The sequence below is a fragment of the Paramisgurnus dabryanus genome, chromosome 20, assembly GCF_030506205.2.
Source record: "Paramisgurnus dabryanus chromosome 20, PD_genome_1.1, whole genome shotgun sequence".
Taxonomy (NCBI): domain Eukaryota; kingdom Metazoa; phylum Chordata; class Actinopteri; order Cypriniformes; family Cobitidae; genus Paramisgurnus; species Paramisgurnus dabryanus.
The window spans coordinates 17,237,116-17,254,347 of NC_133356.1; the positions used below are offsets into that span (position 1 = coordinate 17,237,116).

At 35.1% G+C, this 17,232-nt stretch overlaps 2 protein-coding genes across 2 annotated transcripts; both read right to left on the bottom strand.

Moving 5' to 3' along the window:
• Nucleotides 1-3,769: 3,769 nt before the first annotated feature.
• On the bottom strand, nt 3,770-10,150 carry LOC135787034 (RING finger protein 122). The gene is made up of 6 exons (XM_065296729.1): nt 9,786-10,150; nt 6,467-6,623; nt 5,486-5,528; nt 5,355-5,396; nt 4,936-5,018; nt 3,770-4,558 (listed from the first exon to the last, which is right to left on the bottom strand). Exons 2-6 carry the CDS (start codon nt 6,568-6,570, stop codon nt 4,438-4,440), a joined length of 393 nt encoding a protein of 130 aa, XP_065152801.1. The 5' UTR covers nt 6,571-6,623; nt 9,786-10,150; the 3' UTR covers nt 3,770-4,437.
• A 2,469-nt stretch (nt 10,151-12,619) lies between these two features.
• calhm2.1 (calcium homeostasis modulator family member 2, tandem duplicate 1) lies at nt 12,620-14,448 on the bottom strand. The gene is made up of 2 exons (XM_065297544.1): nt 13,404-14,448; nt 12,620-13,322 (listed from the first exon to the last, which is right to left on the bottom strand). Exons 1-2 carry the CDS (start codon nt 13,947-13,949, stop codon nt 12,939-12,941), a joined length of 930 nt encoding a protein of 309 aa, XP_065153616.1. The 5' UTR covers nt 13,950-14,448; the 3' UTR covers nt 12,620-12,938.
• Nucleotides 14,449-17,232: the final 2,784 nt, after the last annotated feature.

Here is a 17,232-nt window from a genome sequence, read left to right on the forward strand (position 1 = left end):
CATCACTAAATTTGATGCCTTTGTGGGATAATGAATTTGAATGACAAAAATTAAGATTTATTTTTCTTTTTGGAATTTTGAACAAAATATTAACAATAAGGTATTACATTTTATTTAATGTTATTTTTCATTCATTGTACATAATTAAGAGTACAGATATACATTAAGAGTAATAGACTAACAATATAAAATCTTTGTAATAAATTTCATAATTGTATTAACACAATCCCACTCTTTATTGCAGTGTCATAAGCACATTTGCTGGATTTGTATGTTCCTGTAAATATATATTTTGTATGCAAAATATAGTACTTTAAACACATAGACATCAGATTTGTGAAAATAAATCTCTGGAGTGTCTGCATAATTCATTTCACAGCTGATCATGGGTCAGGTCATATGCGCATCAAGTCACTTTGCATTGGATGAGTATTTTTGCATATGAGCCCAATTCTATTTTGATTTCATTGATTGCAGATCGGCATGGCTGGCCAGATGCTGTTTGTCTAGTTTAAATGGCTTGGTCCAGACATGTTTTTCACTCATTCACATGATCGGCTTGTCTGGAGTCGGATGCTGCCCTACGAAGAAAGGCCATATGTTACAAGTATAGCCCTATAACTTTGAGACAGTTTTGAGCAGATTATTTTTAAGATTTAAGTCTTGAAGAGGGGAAAGTGAGAATGTCTATTATCTGTGTAATATCTTAAGCCTGGATTTAGTAAATCTGATTTTCTTCTAAAGCCCTTGATTACAGAGAAGAAACATCTTTGTAAAAATCAAATAATCCTCACAATTAAATGAAAAGTGAAAATCAACTCAAATGAATACGTTTAATAATTAGCAAATGCATTAAAACTGTATTCTAAATCCAGAGAAAGAGACTCTACAGTGCTACAGTAAACAAATATGATCACGTCATTGATCCAGAGCAGTATGTTCTTTTAGAGTTCAACCGAGGATAAAAATAGACTATGGCACATGTTCAATGCGACCAGTTAACAGAGAACAGTTACAGGTTTTCAATCAATTCAAATAAAAACTGAAAAATGCATGCTGACCAATGAGGTCAATTAGTAAACGAAGACATATTGTGAAAACATTGACCCCCGTACATGTCTAGAACTTAAGACCCCCAGCCCACACCACCTCCACCATCAAAACAGGGCATCTGGTGAGATGAGGCTAGTCATTGTAATTAGGTCAAGCAAGGTGCTTGTAATTTCATGCCTATTTGAACCCTTTTAATCTTTCGAACTCTGTTATGTTTAATTTTAACTTTTCAATGAGCTAGTCAATGCAAAATTATAAATAAGAAATCATTTAAATAATAATTATTTAGCCACAAAAAGACATTTTCATTTTCTATATTTTAACATAAGCATGCACTTTCATGCATTTGATACAATCTAGTAAAGGATGTTAAAAACTCAATCTTTTTTAGCAATTTTTCAAACATTTTAAATAGACTTACATTCAGTGCAGCTGATATTATATTATTATTTTGTTATATTTTTATATTTCAATAACTGATTCAAAACAATAGGTATTTTTTGCAAATCCATAAAGTAGGCCATAAAATGGTGGTACTTCTAAACATAATCCTTTAAGGTGTTTTTAAATGTGACGTTATATATCTTGAACCCCTGAAAATTTAATGGAGATGATCAGTATAAAAAACAGCACAGAACCTGCAGAAAAACAAACCACTTCACGTTTGCCGTTGAAGAACAACTTGACTTTAGAGTGAAGTATGCAAAAATGCAATATAGGGTGTGTAATTTCAGTGCTATTTGGTTATGGGATAATTCAACTCAGAAAAACATATTAAACCAAGGCACTCGAGTATAATGAAATCATGGCTTCACTATTTAAAATCAAGCAACAACTTGACTTTTTTAAATCTTTTTACTTTTTTGTACTTCTTTCATCATACTCTTTGCACATTTCATAAAGTAACTTCAAGTTTTGTTATAATTTGACTTCATCAACATTTGTGCAAAGCATATGATGTGCCTTTTACACCAATATAGATTTTAACCTTCAGGTTGAAACTGCACTTCACTGTAACTGATTCATTTTAAGTATCAAGTAACAGAAAACTGACAGCAATGCCTGCATAGATAGCTAGATCACACTGAAACCATCATGGTTAGGTTATCCATATAATATCCTAAAACAAGAAATGCTATGTTTACAATTTATTCTTAATTGTGTATAAGTTAAGATATTTGACAGGCCAAGTAAACTGGCAGTGGCTTCCATATCCTGCTTTCTGATAAACAAAACAGCAACAGTCAAACTAATAAAGGTATAAAGCTGGAAGATGATGAATTGACAGTCATCCCATTTAATCCATACGGTGGTAAATATAAGACAGTTGTATCATGATTAACTTTATGTTTAAATAATCTGTTTAAGTTACAATACACTAATGTATCTTACCTACAATGTGGACACGCAAAGACTTCGTGTTTTCTGCAATTTGTGAAAAATATCGCCATCTACTGTCCCCCAAAAAACACTCCAAACTGTCACAGACACCGTTGCTACATAATATATTACTATGGTGGGCTCATGTCGGCGGTGTAGACGCTTTTTGTTTCAATTTTTTAAATTATAGTGAGGCATTTGTGTTGTTATTGTAATTACCGCTAGATGGCACCAGCGAGTTGGTTATAATATGAATGCGAGAAGAATAAACTCAGTTGTCAATAGTGGCTGTCCATACATGCAATAATAAAATACTTTAAGCTATTTATAAATGTGTGGAAAAATGTTGAAATTAAGAGGGAGAGCTAGGGATTTTCATCTTTGTTCGATGTGATGTGTGTGTTAAACAATAGTAATACTTTGCAGTTCAAGCAGGGTTATTGGCTAAATATTTCAAATAGGCCTGTGTTTCCCAGTTTGCCCTTCTTTAATGTCTGAAATAAATGCTTATATCTTGACATTTAAAGCTAGTTTCAAAGCTGTTGTTTATACGATCAATTTACAGACACTTTTAGAAGCCATATTTAGACTTTCAAAGAACATGTTGGGACAGACATATGGTCATCATATGTCAGCATGTCTGTACAGCTCAGGAATGCTATTCTCCTTCTGTAATACGAGCATATCTCCCACCCTTCTCTTAGTTTCCACAATGAGTGCCCGTCCAAGTTTCAAATTTGGCTACAATTATAGGAGCTCACCAGTGTTGCTTTTAGAAGAGCAAGACTTTAACAAATGTACTGTGTTCAGCTATAGAATTAAATGATAAATTATGCTTGGTGGTACAACAAAAAGGAAATCATAATTCAAACAAAGCATTTCAGTCATCACATAAGTGAGTGACATGAGTTTCAAAAGATATTTGATTTTGCAAAAAATACCCTGGGACTGGCTAAACCATGCTTGCTTTGACCTAGTATTTAATTCATAACACTCATTTAGAAAAAAGATTTCTATAGTAAACCCTGCCTAAAAATGCATCTAGACATAAAATACCCAGGTAGCAATGAAACTATTAAAAAAAACACTACTACTCATTTTGGTATTAGCTGTTATACAGTATATTCACTATCCATGTTTTAAATGATGAAAAATGTAAGGTTTTCCACTGAAACATTAAGTTTTTGTTGGAGTTATAGTCTTCTCAAATTTAAGTATAATAATATTAATCTAGACATTTGCAATGTATTGGTAAAACAATGAAATATGATTTTTTGTGTAATAGAGCAAATTTTCTTTTTAGGAATTTCTATTGAACATGCACACAAATATTTTTTCCATCACAAAAACATTTTATTGACCATGTATATAGTACAAAACAACTACTTTAAATAAATAAAACCCAATTTCCATTTCATCCCAAATTGGTATTCCTAATATTCTGTACAATAGTGTGGGTTCTCGGCAAGGCCATAAGCTGTCAAGTGGATTTATGAGCTCAAATGTCAAAATGTTGGCAGGAGAAAGATTTATGAGATCAGAGATCCCTAAGGCTCAAGTCAGTGAACTCTTCATAACCTGAAATCTATAAGCATTCCTAAGTTGGACTCTTATAGGGACTTTTTATTGTTATATACAGTATCAGTGGCCCATACCACTCTTAAATTGAACGTCATTGCCTACGTAATGTACACAGGACTGATTCTGAATATTTGTCTTTAAAAACATCTCTTCTGGGTGAGTCCAAGGTATCAATCTGTATTGCTGCAAGCTACATTATCTCCAAAAATACCATACATCACTTTAGTTCCACTAATAGCCTACACATCCCCCTACCTTCCCGGTCTGAAAATCTTAAAATTGGTGAATAGGGCCAGTTTTTTGGCGAATAAGAATACGTCAGCTATTTGCCATTTCCATGGTGGTTATTAAAATTCTGTTCGTGGGTGTGTGAGGCACACATCTAAAGCCTGGGTATGTCTGATCAGCAACGTTTATTTTCTGTTACACCTCCAGGGGGTTTTGAGGCCCTTCAGCCCCCTGTGGAGAGTCTGGCTGGAGCCTGCAGATGGGTTTGTTGCACATGGGACAGACACTGCGAATTTCTAGCCACTTCACCAGACACCTGAGAGGGAGACAAGGTGAAAAGAGGAGAAAAGGAGAGAGGGGGCCATTATGCATCAGCTATCTATAGCACTGTAACATCTACCAATGCATTATGTCATGTCACAAGATGAGACTTGAAAGGGAAATGGTATTCCCTTTAAAAGGGTGAAACTGCTGAATTCCTTTCACAGCTTAATAAGTGGTTCTCCTGTTTTTATTCCTGTTTTTGTGCCTCCAATGTTCAGGAAATGCTTATATTCGTTTCAAAGGAACAGTGGTATTTTAAATCATATCTAGAATGCATCAATCAGTTTTACAGTAAAAAAAGTTTTACAGTAAATTACAGTAAAATGAAAACATATTGAATAACAATGTCACAAATGTTTTGGATCTTACTTCTTGTGAAAAGCATGAGAACAAGGGCAAACACCCAGTTCATCCCGACTCCGAAACTCCTCCAGGCAGACAGCACAGGTCTGCTACAGAAAAAATAAATAAATTGGTTAAAACAAAAAACTGTTTTAAATATATGTAAAGAATTGTAATGCATCATGTATTTATATTTAGGCTATTAAGGGAAACATAATGTGTACTTTTATTAGACAAATACACAAATGCTTCAGTTGTTTCTACCCATGGTTGCATAAAATACAGACAGACCCAGTCGTTGGATTAAATGAACCAATACTGGGTTCTTTCAAAACATTGTTGGGTCAAATATGGATATTTTTAGGATCATTTAAACCAGCAGTTTGGGTTGTCATATTTACCAAACCATGGATTGAAACAAATAATTTTTTAGAGATTTTACTTACTCCAAGAAGGCTCAACTTTTTTCCTGGCCCTTTAAGAACAACCTAAAGTAAGAAATAATATTCCTTTATATTTTTACATTAAATCAGACACATAGCTACATCATTATCCGTTTGGCATGAAGATTAAATACCTCATTATATCCAAATTGTTCCTGTGTGCTTTGACGCCTCAATCTGTTAAATATAAAGCAATCGTTTTTAATCGTGTGGCCCTAAACATTTTTATTTATTTGTGAAAGAAAAATATAACTTCCACAAAATTAACTACTTTTACTTTTAAAACTCTTAACCCTTTTTACATTTTACAGTGCAGGCCAGATAAAGTATTTTATAAGTTTGAAAGCGGGCTGTCAAACGATTAATCATGATTAAGCACATACAAAATAAAAGGTTTGTTTATTTATGTGTGTGTACTGTGTGTAAATATTACGTATATATAATACACAAACATTTATGTATATATTTAAGAAACATGTACTTAAATATATTTTTATATAAATTTATATATAAATAAAATATTTTTTTTACATTTATACATTATGTATTTATATATACAATACTGTGCAAAAGTCTTAGGCCACCACCACCAAACTTGTTGTTTTAAAAGTTTTAATGTCCATCCATATTTATTTTTTAATCTATTTTATTAAGATACAAACAGAAAATACAAAAAATGCATTAAAAAAATTCAATTTTCAGGACTAAATGTCTTCTTGCTCTTGGCACTAAACACATCTTGAGCGTTTTTGAGCAGAATGAAGTAAAAAGACTAATTTCTTTAAAATTAGAAATTGGATTAAGAGATCCTGTAGTTGCTATTGCATAAGGGGAGGGGAAGTTTACCTTAAAACTTGACACATCAGTTTACATTTTTATACAGTTTTTAATACTATATACACATTTCTTGTATTTTCTGGATGTATTCTAGTAAAGAGACTTAGAAACAATTCTATATATCACTATAACATTGCAAAAACAACAAATCTAATTCTGGCATGGTGGTCTAAGACTTTTGCACAGTACTGTACACAAACTTTTATTTGTATGCGATTAATTGTGATTAATCGTTTGACAGCCCTAAAATATTATATTTTCAACAGACTGAAAGGTACCTGAGCAGGTAACAACAGAAGATCATGCTCAACATGAAGATGAAGAGGCCTATCCCAAGAATGATGTCATAAACATTGAGTGCAAGAGGACTGCTGACATCCATGGTCAATATGCAGAACCTGTCTGTTGTCTGTAAGTCAGGATCACACAGGCATCCTGCAAAAGCACAAAGCAAGTCAAACTTTAGTGGGAAAGTTTTTAGGGTGAGAGTTTAGGCTGAGATTCATACGAGCTGCAAGGCCGCTTAACAGTTAATTTTTACTCCTCTTGCTTATCAGCAAGTTTTAAATTTGATTGTTTTTGTTATGCGAGTGGGTTGCAGACTTCTTTCTGTCAGACCCTTGAAAGACAACACACATCAGTGTGATTCTCATGTGTACGCATCTCACTGGCCCTTGCATGCATATTGCATACACTGAGCCGGTGGACTGTCCTCGTGTTTCTCAGCTCTGTGTAACACAGCTCTCATTGTTGGACCTCGCTGAGCAGAATGAACTTTTCACTGTAATACATCGGTTAAACTGAAAAACAAGAGATGTCATGGTGGTGTTGGATGATAATCGTTTTTGTTTAAGAGCCCATTATGTACTGCATAATTTACTGTATTATGTGAGCTCTTGCCTTAAGTACATGTATTATTTTCTTTGCTTATAAAAAGTGCTGTGGTGGTACCATTGTGCAAAGATGCTATGAGATGGTACCCCCACTGTGCTTAATATACAATGGTACTGAATTATTAGCGTATTTATGCACCATTCAGTTATTCCAATGGAACTATGGCTCCAGCAATACCATGGTACTGCCATATAATAGGTTTAAAAATGTCACAGTGCAATGTCCATAACATACTACACAGTAATACTTTTCGCTACATAAAGTTAAAAAAAAAGTAAAATTTTGATGTAACTTGCAATTTGGTGTGAAAAAAATATTTTATTCAACATAATAATCCTAAAAACTTTTCTTAAATTATTGCATTGTGATTTATTGAACCCAGGCTCACGGAGTTGCATATAAATGGCACAAAGAAAATCGTGGAATTTTTTTTGAAAATCGTGCAATACAAAATTTGCCGTGCATATGATACACCAGTCCTCCCCATTCACTTAAACGCACATCTTTTTTAGTTGTTTTATTTATTGGTTTCTCAATTATTTGGATATTTTTTTTACCATTGTCGCTTGGGTTTAGGGTTTGAACAACTTTTTGATACATAAAAATGACATCCAAACCCGGATTCTAACCCAAACTCCAAGCGACCACGGCTTAAAAATAGACAAAAACATGTAAAAACCTGTATATCACATAACATCCTTAAGCACATCTAAAATCTAACCCTAAACCCAAGCGAAAATGGTTTAAAAAACTAAAAAAATTTAGAAACCAATAAATCAAACAACAAAAAAGATGCATTGCACGATTTTCACACTTTGTGCTATTTATACACATCTACATGAGACTGGGTAGGATTTATTAAGCTATTTAAGTCTTCATTTCAAGTCCTTGTTGAGTGTACCTTGTTGACTTTCATTATTAAAACAATGATTTTAACAAATTTCAATGGTTTAACCTTTGTCTTTTCAATACAAAACGTGTAAATAACACCAAAAACCAATTGAATCAGCTGGGTTAGTTGAATTGATATTGACCAAATCCTTAGTCATGTTGATGTTTCTGCAAGACTTAATGTCCCAAAGTCATACAGAAATCTAATATAGTAAGCGTGTGAATATATTTGAATATATTACATTTCTGTGTGGGTAGACCCAAACATTTGAACAGTGTTAATGTAACAAAATGGACACACATTTCATTGTTCTGGTGTCAATGAGATAAAAACAAACAAGAAACCCTCCATTGTAGTAAAGCGTGTGGGCAATAAAAATTAAATGGTCTACTTGTGCTTGGCTTTAAATGTTTAATAAATTAGACTTAATAAAAATACTCCCAATGTTCAAAACAATTAACACTAACACTGTAAATCCTGTAGTATACTTACATTAATTCAGACATTAGTACAAATATTTATTATACAGAGAAAGATAGATTTTGATGTTTTATGTTTGACAGTAGTGTGGATTAAAAGACACATGTGTTTTCATGTGGGTTGGACTTTGAAAACATTGTGTATGTGTTAATACAAAAAAAATAATGATCGATGGGCGGTAATTTTTAATGGGGCAACTGCATACCGAAACAGGATAACATTGATCAGTGTATCAAGCTCTTAAGATAAAAGCCAGGCTTTTCAGTCATTAAACAAAATAATGCATGAAAAACAGAGACAGAGAGACAAGGAGAGAGTGCTCATTTGGCAAAGAGAATAAAATCTAGGAAATTGTGAAGTCTAGGCAATTGTGTGCGCAAAAACGTAAACACAAGTGGTGCACCCTTTCTGCCATAAAGCCACCATCTGCTTCATCTGTGTGAGGAAAAGAGGGGGAGGCAAGTGGATGTGGTAGCCTCATCAACCCAGACAGGAGAAACAATAACAACTGATCTCAGGGGCTAAATGCTGCCAAACACAACAGACACAGACATACAGATACAATGTCTGTCTTTCTTTAGTCACACATAAGTTCAGGTCACAGAAGATGCTGTGCCAATCAGTAGAAAGGAAAGGAGGCTTGACTTTTTACGTGACGGGGTAGCAGTAACACAAGAAGGATTTTAGTTAAGCATAGAAAGGCAATAAAAGGGTGAATAACTTACCAAACATCACTTTTTATGTCGCCAAATGCAATAAGCTCTTATGATTCATACTCACCGTTGGATGGGATTCATAAAATCAGGGGTTTTCCTCAACTAACTGCCCAGTAACTTCCTGTGCTGTTTGTTCAGGAAGACAGTGTTGATACTGGGCCAAAGAGTGGGCACTCAAAAATCTGATAAATATTTGAGCTCTGTGCATTCAATAGCACTGCCACAAACAGAAAGGCTTAGAAAAACAATGTTCTGCGTTAACACATCATGATCACCCACCAGACCCTCGCACACGCATTTGCAAAAGGCAGGCGATTTTGTTTTTCCTCACTTGAAGCATTCTTAGAGACAAACCAGTCTTTGTTAAAAGCCATGCCAACACTGGCACAGATATAAGCCTTTACTCTACTGTATGTCTTATGCAACCATAGGCATGTTAATGCTTTTATAAGATCTTTTCTGAAAGCAAGACACAGGGAAACATTTGCAACGTGTGTCCTTCACATTACCAAAGAAAAACAACGACATATTTAGGAGTCATATCTGGCTTATTTCATGTTTCTCAAAATGTACATAGTGTCAACATTTCCTTCAAAACAGTGTTACAGTGCTCACCCTTCCTCTGCTGCCGCCAACCACTTTCCTCCAGTCAGCTTGTTTTCCTGTGTCTCCTCTCAAGATGATCCCTATCAGACGCTTTCCCCGGTAACAAAGGAAAAGATGAGCTGTGGCACACAGCCGTCAGAGCGTGAGGTTGTACCCCATTCAAGCTGTGAGAGGCATCGGGCTGTGTCTTCTTCACACCATCTGCCTTGGCATCTCAGCTCCAAAAATATAGAGACTACAACACATTCTCCAAAACGTCTTATGTGTTTTCTGTTGCACAATACGCCAACTCTGCCTCCACGTAATGGTGCCAGTGACTTCTCTCCTGCTCAGTTTGTAAACAGATCTTCGCTCATGTGATTCGGCGTCTGGATCTCAGCTCTGCTTTCACCCGCCCCTTCCTCGCTCTCCCCCACTCAGCTCCTCTCTCCCTTTCGCTCCCCCTTTTCCTGTCTGTCTCATGCTTTTAATCAGCGTTCTGCTTTTTCCCAGCTTATTAGGGATATTAATAGGTTGACGATGATGTAAACAAGATTTGAATGAGAAATGAGGATTGATTCACTTTGCTAAGCTGGCTGTCATAAAACATAAAAAAGAGAAAACAGGGGAATAGTGAGAAAGCAAGTGGGTACTACAGGGAGAAAGTTAGAACACTGTTAGAAATAAATGTACAAAAGCAGTCCCTGGGACAGTACCTTTTAAAAGGGTCCTTTGTTGTACCAATACAGGTACATCTGAGGTACACTGTAAAAAATAAAAAGTTGGTTCAACTTTAAAAAGTAAGTTAGTTACCCGGTTGTCTTAAAGGTGACATAGAATGATTGAACGAGGTATTTATTCTTGTTCTGTAATGTGACATGTAGACAAAAAAAAATTTGTTTGGGTCTGTAATGCCTTAGAAGCTTCCTAAAAACCTCTCTCAGATAACTCTATTAGGGTGGGGGATTTTAAACAAGTGGTTTTGCACCTATTTGGCTCCACCTACTGGCTTAACTTGCAATCTCATTACTGATTGGCTGACTTTGCTGCCACTCAAAAAATGTAGCCAATTATTTTAAAGTGGAGGGGCAGGGAGATTCTTGTGATGTCATAAGCATCAGTTTTTCAGATTGGGCCGTTTTCTGGCTGACATTTCTAAAAGAGGAATTTCTATGAGATTGAGATGTTTAGCATGTCTAGCACTTTTTGTATGTTCGTGAATGCGGGTAGACTACCATTATTCAACAAAGACAAGGTAAAAATGGTTTTTCATTCTCTGTCCCCTTTAAAATTTTGAGTTAATTTAACTTAAGCAATATTAGTTAACGTAAAAAAAGTTGTGTAAAAATGTTGTGTAAACTGATATTTTTAAGTTGAATTAAACTCAAAATTTTAAGGCAACAGGTAATTTAGTTTTTTAAGTTTAACCTCCTAAGACCCGAGCTTTGGTTTGGCTTGCATTTTAGATTTCTTCCAGGTATTTTGGGTTAGTAAGAACCAATAAATATAATAAACAAATATTTTCTTTGAACATAAAGCAGTGTAATTGTTCACGTTTGTGTACAACAGGTTCCAGTTACACAGAATTAAGCAGTGGCGGCCCGTGACTGCTCTTTCGAGGGGCGCAAATTCGAAATATGTGTTCGGAGTGTTACGTGTATTGCTTGTGTTTTCAAAATATGTGTTTGTTGTGTCATGTGAACCATGTGCATCACGTGTTTTGTCAAGATAAATGCCTGCTGCATACGCGTCAAAATGGTTTATGATAAAAGAGATGCTTATGTTCACAAAATACACTCTCTTAACAGTAAACTCTGATTATGCATGAGATTATGTGAGTATCTGGCAAACGTGAGCGTCTCTTTAAACCCTTTAGACACATCTGCAGCAGGCACTTATTTTGACAAGACATGTAATGCACATAGGATCACTGGACGCGCTGAACATATATTTTGAATTACGAACCACAACACATGACGAGCTACATAGTTGTGACCAACTTCGCGTTGAGTGCCCTCGAAATTAAGAAGTCACCGGCTGCCACTGTGAAATTAAGTATTATGGTGCATACAACAAAAAATTTGATGTCTTAAGAGGTTAAGAACCAAAAAATACAGTGTACCAGTATGTACCTTTGAGGTACTAATATGCATCCTTTAGGTACAAATTTGTACTTTCTGAAAAGGTACCACCCCAGTTAAAGACTTTGTACCTTTTTTCTGAGAGAACAGAATACAATAGACTGATTTAACAGGGAATATTTTCTTGGGGATATTTTGATAGCTACCCTAACATAAATCCTGCCAAATACAAACTAAATGTAAACATAAAACACAATGAAATTGAATATGTAACAAATTCACTGACATTTAATTGCAGTTTTCTTCAACTGATGTAGGCAACAGTTTTTTCACTTATGCTAGACACACAGATAAACAGCCGCATGCATCTAATTATGAGATTAGGAGCATCAAAGTTCGATGTCAATCACTGATTTCTATCTTTGACATGGCCTTAGTCAATATTAAAGATATCAATGTTATATTTTCACAGAATGATCTTTACATTATTTAGGATGATTTTATGTAGACAACACAGAATATCACACACATACAAAAACACTTTTGCTGGGTTTATACAATACAAATTATAAAAACACTCAAAACAATTTGTATCTTAACTTTTTGTTATCTGAGTCTTTTCCACTACATAGAGCCTTCTGTATCAAAATGGGTCGAACCTTTGTTTTTAGGATGATTTAGAGATGATTAAACTAAGGTGGATGCATGCCAGTGATTATACTGCTTGGGTGTTTCTTAATTCTTGTCCATACTTTCTTATTCATATATTCATTCATATGCAAATTTATCATAGCAAAGGCACTTTATTGGTGAACAAAGAAGAACAAGAGGTCACCACAACCTGAGAGTACATTTTTTTTTCTTAAAAAAGATACTACAGTAAAAAGTTGTGCGTTATCAAAATATAACCATTTAATCTGCCAGCATTAACAAAACTCCTCCATACAAATATAAAACAAAAACAGCAAGACTGAATTGCAGTTTACAGTTCCAAATAATACCACATTGAGCAAACCAATCAACCAATAAAAAATAAACATTTCATAATGCATTTTAGAGAAAACCCACCACCATTTCACGTGTTCAGTCATTTTTTAATCGACTAACAGTCGTTTTCATCTGTGTAATTGGCCCATTTGTTTAAACGGCTATACATGGGTGTATCATTGATCTCTCTGTACATGTAAACCCCTGTGATCCGGTTCCACTCCACACTGGGAATGACGCTCTTGATACCCCCACACTGTGTGAGAAGCTCCTTTTCCTGATTTTCCAATGCCACAAATCCAAAGAAGCTCTTGACATTTTCAGCAGCGTGATATTTAGCGTGCACTTCAGCCGTACGCTGGAAAAGTTCTTGTTCATTGGAACGGAACTGGGACCAGTAAGCCTCCTGCTGATAGCCGAGGGCCGCACAGCAGTTTTTTAGACAGAGAAGTAGAAAGATGGAGAGGGCGAAGACACCAACCAGCAGCCAGCCCAAAAGCTAGATGGGACAATGAAACAATGTTATTGACATGTTGTAATTCTGAATCTTATGTTATGATACTATATACAGGACACCTACCTGAGATTCATACTTTAACCGGCGTTCAACCTCTCCATAGAAAGCCATCAGCGGAACAGGTAAATCCTTACATGGAAACCGGGCCATGACTTTTGGAGCATCTGTAGTTGGAGGGAAATTGTCCAAAGTGGAGGGCTCTATAAACTCACTAAAAGCACAGACATAGGCTTCTCCTCTCAGGAGGGAAATCACAGACCAGGTGACAGGAGCAACAACCGCTCTACCCAGAATGGTGCCAAGCAAAGCAAAAGCAGCACTCCCAGACAGTTTTCGGCATTTTCTCGTGCGGCACTCAGACACAACGTCCCAGGTGTTTCTATTGAGCATCACCCCAATAACAAAGAAAGCAAGGGCGGGTACACCGATGGCAGTCACTCCATAGATGTAATTCTTTGTTGGTGAACATGGACAGTTAAACGCAAATATGTTGTATACCGACTGACTGGCTATGGTTCCTAAACCTATAAGTCCATTAAAGATCACAACATCTTTACTCTTGAAGAAGAGTGCAACAAATTTGAAATACTCTGATATGACTGCAGACATCTTAGATTGAACAGTAAGTCCTTTAAAATGTAAATTTGACCAACGGTAAAACACCGACGAAGACTAATTTTAATCTGCTTTGTCCTTTTTTTCCATAACACAACTATGCAAGAAAATCGGAGCAAAACAAAAAGAGCGCAATTAAAAGAATAAAATGTTTAAATAAACAAAAACATGCAGATATTAAAGTGTATTTTTAAGAAAATTATTACATGCACTTGCAATATATAAGAGAGAAAGCCGCTTTTGAGGAAAGTTTCGTCAGAGCGCCTAGTTACTGAGCCCAAATTAGTTACTGAAACACATTTGAAAGACTTACATGCCAGGAAGTACAAATGGTCTCGCTGAACATCTACAAAGTTCAAAACACATCTAACCAAAAGTATACCGTAAGAGAAGTGTTTAAAGCAAAGTTGATATATGTAGCCGATGTTGTAGAAAGGACGCGTTTATTTTAGCGCGCAATGCGCGATCCGCGCATACAGCTGTGAGTCATCTCTGGTTTCAACCCCAGGGGAAAGAATGAACTTTAACTCAAAACAGGCTGGGCTTGCAGAGGCTGAGCTTGCACAGAAGCTAAAACAAGAAGACGGCTTTATTCAGAGACATTAATAAAGCAAATCAAGACACGTTTATGAAGTTTCATGTTTAACAATAGAAAGTACAATATTAAAAATGACTTTCTTCACGTCTTCCTCTGGAATCAAAGAAGGTCACTTTTTATTTTCGATTTCCTTTCTTCTGGGGTAGTTGTAATAGGGGTGCTGATGGATGATAGCATATCATTTATTCTGAACAAGTACCCGAGTAGACATCTGTGTGTATATGATGATGATTATCATCAGCTTATGCAATGTCTGAAGAGTTAGTTGTGGCAGAATTGATGAAAGAGATAAACTGATTTCCTCTGCTTGACACACTGTGCAACTGAGACACACTTGCACTTTTTTGTGTATAAGAAAATGTTTATTGTAATCTTCTTAAACTTGTTGCTTTACTATCATTTTGCCAACCTATATTTTAGGTTAATTAAAGGAGAAGAGAAAATGGTGTGTTATGAAAACCTTGCTAAACCTGTTTCTTATAATAAGTTTGGCCAACCACCAGGTGATGCATGTGGCACTGCACATCACAAAGCACCTAAAAGCTGCAAGTTGTCTTGTCAAACAATAACATTTGTAGCAGGTTGCCAAACTTAATTTATAATGTCATAACCTATTTACATTGTAGACATATTTGTTTATTATGAATACATTACAGACACATCGTGGACCTCTTTACTATTTTGGCATTTTCCTGGATCTTTTGTTGTACTAGAGATATAGCTCTTAGCAGATATCAAGCATCTCACTTGTAAGTTGCTTTGGAAAAAATTGTCTCCAAAATGACTAAATGTAAATGCTTGTGTATCATTCCTGTGACAAAAGTATTGTTTCCATCAACATCAAAAGCAATCCATCAACTTCTGTCACACCAACCAAATGAAACCACAGTGTATGCATATGACTTTTAAAACTGGTTAATGTAAAAGACTCCCACGATTTGGATAATTTGGGCCGAGCCCTTCATACAGTTGTTTTGCATCCTCAATGTGCCTTTAGCTAAATCTTCAAAGATTAGTCAGTGGTCTATCGGGCAGACATAGAAAAGAACCATGAAAGGGCAACCACAACACAAATCAAAAAATATTAACATAAAGTGTGTGAAATATTCAAGTGGGAAAATTTCATTTGGGACATATTACATATCACAAATGATACTTCAAATGCAGTGGAAAAATAACATTTAGGATGTCAGTGATGTTTAGACCTATATCTCTGGATTTATCAAACATATTTTAATATTCCATTCTTCAATTCCAGTTCTTTGTTGTTTTACAACATTAAAAACACTTTTTAAATTTAATAGGTTTGCAGACTTAAATGCTGAATTTCCGCCATCTACTTTAACCATGAATTAGACCAACTAACCTTAAAACTTCAGAAACATATTGTTTTATGTCTGTATTTTAAAAAATAATTGTTGATTGTTAAAACTGTTAATACATTTAAAGATCATTTTTGAATATATATATATTTTTTTAATTATTGTATCGCATTAACAAAGCCTGACCAACTCTATTACAAGTTACTGGCTGGTTTAAGTCAAGCCCATACTGCCACCTACATAAGGCCTACATGCAAGTGCAACAAGTTGTGGTGTGTGATTTATGTGGAGCGATTATGTGATGGATGTTATCATGAGGACATCTGCTGGTGAAGAGCATGTCATTGCAATGGACGTTTCTCCCATAATTTTATTCAGCGTCATCCTACGACAGTACATCTTTAACCCTTAAAAAGTCAAGACTAAAAAGCTATTAGGAAAAATGATTACTTGCGCTTACATTTTTTTTATTTTACAATTAATTTTGGATTGTATTAATCAATATTAATAAATGTCAATAATATATCTGTATTGTATATGATGCAAAAGTGATTCGAGTTTCTGACATGTGTGGTATATTTGTGTAGTATTAGTTGTATAGAAAGTCTGTATCTTGTTTTAAAACTTAGTTTCCCAGACAAGGCTTAAGCCTAGTCCCAGACTAAAATGCCTGTTCGAGCTTTAAAAAGCACCTATTTCATTGCTAAAATAATTATTGGTATAATACAATGTGTTCACATGGTTTATTGTTAAAAAACACATTATTTTCCACATACCGTACATTTTTGTAGCTTCAGATTTCACTTTCTTCCTGAAATGCACGGATTTGAAAAGCTCTGTGTCCCTGAGTGGCCAGCTAATCTCTACGTTGTGATTGGCCTGAATACCTCTGACGTCAGCAGGAAATGTGATGCTCCTTACCATGTTTAAACGATTCGGTTGCTAACAGGAGTTAACTACATGCTGTGAGATAAAACGGGAGGAATTATGGTAATGTTGTCGTAATGTTTTTGTAAGGTGTGTTTGTAAAGACTAACATGTATAATAAAACTAGTCCTGGCTTATTCTAACTCTGTCTGAGGAAACCACTCTATAAAGTAAAAAAGTAGGCTACAAGAATTGTCTGTATGTCAGTACATTACAATACAGTGTTACTGTGGTCCTCAGGAACCAAATCAACTAAAAACTATATAAAATAATACTATGGAAAATAACTTTTGTGTCATGTCATTTTTTTATTGAAATAAATTGTTCTCTCTTCCCTTCTATTTTTTTTTGTGTGTTACACATTGTTTTTATGCACATTTTTAATGTTTATGAATTATTTTAATGGGTTTGATATGGTAAATATACTAAA

Excerpts from the sequence above, each read along its gene's own strand:
- LOC135787034 (XM_065296729.1), bottom strand. The coding sequence starts at position 6,570 with ATGGATGTCAGCAGTCCTCTTGCACTCAATGTTTATGACATCATTCTT. Across the intron at positions 5,397-5,485 it reads AACAATTTGGATATAATGAG|GTTGTTCTTAAAGGGCCAGG; the intron begins GTATTTAATCTT and ends TTCTTACTTTAG. Across the intron at positions 5,019-5,354 it reads AAAAGTTGAGCCTTCTTGGA|CAGACCTGTGCTGTCTGCCT; the intron begins GTAAGTAAAATC and ends TTTTTTCTGTAG.
- calhm2.1 (XM_065297544.1), bottom strand. The coding sequence starts at position 13,949 with ATGTCTGCAGTCATATCAGAGTATTTCAAATTTGTTGCACTCTTCTTC. Across the intron at positions 13,323-13,403 it reads GGTTAAAGTATGAATCTCAG|CTTTTGGGCTGGCTGCTGGT; the intron begins GTAGGTGTCCTG and ends TGTCCCATCTAG.